General features: G+C 56.4%; 1 protein-coding gene across 1 annotated transcript in view; it reads left to right on the top strand.

The window, feature by feature from the left end:
- Positions 1-3,835: 3,835 nt before the first annotated feature.
- PIK3R2 (phosphoinositide-3-kinase, regulatory subunit 2 (beta)) overlaps positions 3,836-4,989 on the top strand; it is an 11,130-nt gene continuing 9,976 nt past the window's right edge. Inside the window, 1 exon segment of the mRNA XM_009698368.1 lies at positions 3,836-4,558. Coding sequence (XP_009696670.1) covers positions 4,219-4,558 — 340 coding nt within the window. The 5' untranslated portion in view covers positions 3,836-4,218.

The raw sequence follows: 4,989 nt of genomic DNA, 5'->3' as shown, positions 1-4,989 counted from the left end.
GCCTGGCTTTTGCCTCAAGCCTGGCGAGTCGTCGTTCAGGCTCTTCGGCAGGGCCGGGGAGGGAGCCGGCCCGGGAAGCTGCCCAGGAGCACAGGAGATTGCTGTGCTGTCTGTCCCAAATTATAAACCAGGGGTTCCCAAGCTCTTGCCCTCTCCGCCCCGGTGCTGCTCGGTGGTTTGGGTGTTTGTGGGTGCAGCGTGACCCACGGCATGCTCGGCACTGCCGGCTTCTGCTCCGGGGCCAGCAGAGACGCTCTGGCTGCGTAGATCAGAAAGGTTTGATGCAGCAGCAGTTGTCACGATAGGGCGTGATGTGGCAGGCGGTTCCGTGTCCATTTTTATTTCCACCCCTAGTTGCATTGTCCTATTTTCTCTCTTTTTCTTTTATGAAAGGAAAGGTTTGTTCTCGTTGTTTGTAACCCATTAACATGTAGCGTTTTGCAGTTCAAAACTTGATTTGGTGGTTTGTTGCTCGCTACGGATCTGATGTAACTTGGGAAGATTTGAGCTGTGTAGATTGTTGTAAGCATATTCTTCTTTTAAATATTTTCATGCATTCTTTCGCCTCACTGGAGGGAAAGTAACGCTCAGTCTCGCTTGGAGTCAAGCTGCACTTTGAACTGCATTTGGAACTGGGTTAAAAAGCACAGGAACCACATTTAAAACGCTAAGATGCTTTTATTTATGTGCTGGGCACACACAAAAAGACTTGTAATGTGTTTTTTGTTTCAAACCGATGTATTAAACAAAGAAAGTATTGACAGCAGTTAATGAATCGAAGGATTGTTTCTGGGCGCTGAGATAGATTTACCAAAGGTATTTAGATGTCTGATGCATGGGATTTTCAGAGCAGCCTAAGCAAGTGCTCGCCAGCGCGGACACACGAGGTTCCTCTCCGAGAGCTGAGCAAACCTGGAGCCGGGCCCAGCTGAAATCTTTTGGCAAGCTGTTCCCGCTCCCCTGCGCACGCAGAGCCCCGGCTCGGAGGTTTGCTTCTTCCCAGCCGACAGGCTCGTGCGTGTCCCAGGCTGTCGGCTCTGCCTTCCCCAACTCGCCTTCCCTCCGGAGAGCTGCTCTGGGGCTTTGGGAAGTGTGCGTTCCCTGTTCCCCCAAGACACCCTGCTCTGTGGGGGTGCAGAGCTTTCCTGGCCGGTGGCTGCCATCCCGCACACGCAGCTCAGCCTGGGAAGCCACTCGCTGGGTCCGTGGCAGGACAGAGGACAACCGTTTCCCCTGGAGAGGACAGTTGCTGGTGTTAACCATGCAGATTTGGGTTTCCCAGGGTGGTCTTCACCCCTCTTTGTGGGTACTGGATCCCCATACGGGCTGAGCGCAGGGAAGGCAGGTGAGACTGCTCCGGGACCAGGCTGGCTCTAAGTTATCTCTATTTTTTCACACACCCAGTGACCCGCTGGGATGCGGAGAGCAGGGTGGCACAGAGCTGCATCTCCACGTTCCCACCGCAGAGAAGGAGGTTGGAAGGAGTCGATGGAGCAGCGTGGTGTGGCAGAAGCTGCGGGACCTGCTCTTTGGAGAGACTCGGTGCTCCAGAGCAACTCTCTCCTCTTCCCACCCCTGCACGCAGATCTGCTTTTAAAAGCTACTGAACGAGTTTGCCAGGGCTGAGCTTTTTGTCCTTCCAGCCTCTTTGGCTGCACCGGTTTGTCTGAGGTGCCTGGAGTCGGGGCTGGGATCTGCGGGTGGAAGCTGGGGAGGTGCCCGCAGGGGAGCATCGACCCTGCTGGGTTGGGCACTGTCACCTTTGGGTGCGTTATGGGGCTGCCGGAGCCTTTCCCAGGAGGCAGCGGCCGCTGGGGCCCCTGGCAATCAGACGATGCCCCCGGCACTGCCGACTTGGCTCCGTCAGACCCTGACAGGCAGCGTTCGGAGGGGCGAGGGGCAGGCAGTGAGCCTGGTCATAAATCTCTCTTTATGCTCTGGATTATGAAGTAATATTTTCCTGGCTGGAGCTGGTTGGATTGGGGAAATGCAGGCTCCGCTGTGAATTCCCTGCGGCTGCCATCCCGGTGTGGTGGGAGCTTGCACAGCGGCTGTGCTGGGGTGTACTGCTTCTCCTGCAAAGACCCCCTGTCCCCAGGGTCTCTTCATGAATCCTGCAGCTTGGTGTTGCTCCTGGAGCTCCGGAGAAGTTCTCCAGCAACCCGGATCAGGCTCAGTCCTGTTCTCCACCCGCCAGAGCCTGGCTGCAAGTGTCTTACCTCCCCAAGGGCAGCGCCTGCTCGTTCATGGCAAAGACAGCCCAGCTGGGATGCTTGCCCGAGCTCCGGCAACTAGTGCGGGCTCTGGCTGCTGCACCGCCTTCACGTGCCACGGCCTCTTTGTGCCTTTCTTCTTTGTCAAGGGAAGGAGCCCGCAGCCTAGTGCTGGGCTGGAGAGGTGAAGCTGACTCCTCTCCGGGGATTTGCACCGATCGTGGACTTTCTGGTAGCGTGCAGGGATGGTAACGCGTGCAGGAGGAAAGAGGGGTTTGGAGCCTGGAAGGGTTATTTTGAAATACTGCAGATCACCGACGTTAGCGACTCTCACGGAGTCCAACCAGCGGTCAGAGCAGCCTTGGCTTCGTGCCGTGCTTGGTTGTGCATTGACCCCACTGGGAATGATGCCCTGGCTCCCTTTCCCTCCTCTCCTCCCTCTGCAGAGGCTCCCACAGCCCTGCAAAGTGCCTTCCTGCTCACTAATCGTTTTCAGATGAGACTCAAGAGTTTGAGCTGGCTTTGGTGGTTTCTGGGCCAAAACAGCTCAAGCCGTTAATAGAACCTGCAGCCTTTCGGCAGGCGTAGGGTGTCCCTGGGAAGGCCGGTTTCTGGCTGCCCCGGTGCCTCCTAAGTCCGGTCCTCGGCCGCACGCTGTGGCTGTGGGATCCGGAATGTTGGGATTTGCCTGGGGAAGGTGGAAAACTGGCCTGTGCATCCGGGAGGGGATGGGAAATGAGGACGTGCCTGGCTGGTGGGAATGCCCCAGCTCACACATCCCTTCAGCAACATGTTATAACCCAGGTTTATTCTTTTTGGTGGGTTTCTGGGCAGGGCGGGCAGCATATTCTTCAATTTCTCTCTGCTTAGAGCTCCTAACTGCCTTTCAGCTACCCAGACTTGAAGGCTTCTAAAGATTATTTGAACTCCTCTCACCTCCATCTCTGCAAAAAGAACCCGTGCCTGCGCTTGATGCTGTTGCTGCTTTTGAAAAGTTCAAAAATTTACTTTGCTCAGAGCAAAGCTTTGAAGTGCTGCTCTGTGGGAACGGCAAAGCATCTCGAAAGCCTTTTGCTGAAAGCCTGGTTAACCTACGTTTGTGGGCTGCTACCTTCTGAAAATGACTTTGTGGGGGATTGCATGGGGAGATGTAAAGGTGAACTGTGAAATTTAATCGATTTAACAAGGAAAGGTTAAATCTGTTTGTTTTGCTCCTATTCAGGGCCTCCAGCTGGTGGTTGCAGGGTCACCCTTGTCTGTATGCAAAAGTTCCTGCATAAAGGACTGTTTTGTCCCATTTGTTGTCTTCTTGTTTGCATAAGTGCTGCGAGGAGGGTAAGCTGGAGAAGCAGGAGTGAACCTCTTTAAGATGCAGAGCTGGTGCCTGGTTGTAGCAGAGAGGAGGTGGTATTCCTGCCCGCAGCCGCTGGCTCCTCTCTTGCTTTTGGGAGCGTAAATCGGTATTAGCGTGTCCTGGTCGGATCCAGGGCTCAGCATCAGCTGGCAGGTCGGAGGGAAAGGAGTCCTGCCTCTCGATGAACCCCTAGTTCGGATGTTGGCGTCTCGGGAGGGTGCAGGGTGCCTGGCTGTGCAGTGACAAGTCGTCTTCTCTTTGCAGGCACTGAGAAGGGAGACGTAGCATGCCAGGCCGTTCTGGGCTGGAAGCCCGCTGTGCTTTCGCCCCCAGGACTCCAAGAAACCTGCTTCTTTTTTGGTGAAGCGGACCCTGGTCTCCTGTTTCTTTGCTGCATGCCCGCTCACCAGTGCTGGATTATGTTTGTCTCCTTCTCCCTTTGCTCCATAATTTGGTTGAATCGCGGTTTCAAGCTAAGGAAAAGGGGCTGCACCTAAGTGCGCCGGGGCACCCGGACCAGGCTCCTGGGTTGCTGGTTCATGCAGAGACGTTCAGAGTGCTGATGGGGGAGAGCTGCCTCTGAGATCCCTCCTCTCCCACCCAAAACGTGCTGCCTCGCCGTTCAGAGCCCTTCTCCCCGCGGCAGAGAGAATGGGCAGCACCGAAGGGTTCCAGTACCGAGCGCTCTACCCCTACCGCAAGGAGCGCGAGGAGGACATTGATCTGCTGCCTGGGGACATCTTGGTGGTGAGCAAGGGGGCCCTGCAAGCCTTGGGCTTCAAAGATGGGGATGAGCAGACCCCCAATCAAATCGGCTGGATCCTGGGCGTCAACGAGCGGACGAAGCAGAAGGGCGACTTTCCCGGCACGTACGTGGAGTACGTGGGACCTGTGAAGATCTCCGTCCCTTCTCACCGGCCCCGAGTGCAGAGACCCCTGCCCGCAACCCCGGGGGCCAGCGGCTGCCGGCTGCAGGAGGCTCTGGAGCAAGGTAAGCCTGTGGGCAGGGTAAGCCCTGCTGCGTGTTGTGTTGCTCCGAGACACCTCCGCTGCCAGCGTGTGGTGGATGAGGGGGGGTGTGAGTGGCTTCGAAGGACAGCGGCAAAGCCTTTGGCTCGGCAGCACCGGATTGCCCCGCTGGCAGCAGTGCGGTCGGGTTGCCTGGAGGTTGTGGGCTCACGTTCAGTCCTGGCCAAGAGAAAAGCATGTTGTTCCTCCAGCTTATCAATCTGAGCTGAGCTTCTTGGGACAAGTCTTGTCCCACTCTTACCTCTCCAAGATCCTTCTCCCTCTCTGGCCTGTGACCAGCCAGGATCCCCATGGTCCTTGGTCCCTCTCCATGCTCCGCTGAGGGTTTTGCCCTGCTCCCTCCCTTTAGGAATAAGTCCTGACCTCTCCCAACCGCCTCCCCGCCTCTGCCTC

This window comes from Cariama cristata, unplaced genomic scaffold, assembly GCF_000690535.1.
Source record: "Cariama cristata isolate BGI_N322 unplaced genomic scaffold, ASM69053v1 scaffold29294, whole genome shotgun sequence".
Taxonomy (NCBI): domain Eukaryota; kingdom Metazoa; phylum Chordata; class Aves; order Cariamiformes; family Cariamidae; genus Cariama; species Cariama cristata.
The sequence above is the reverse complement of the archived record's forward strand: the minus strand, read 5'-3'. Positions and strand labels throughout refer to the sequence as shown.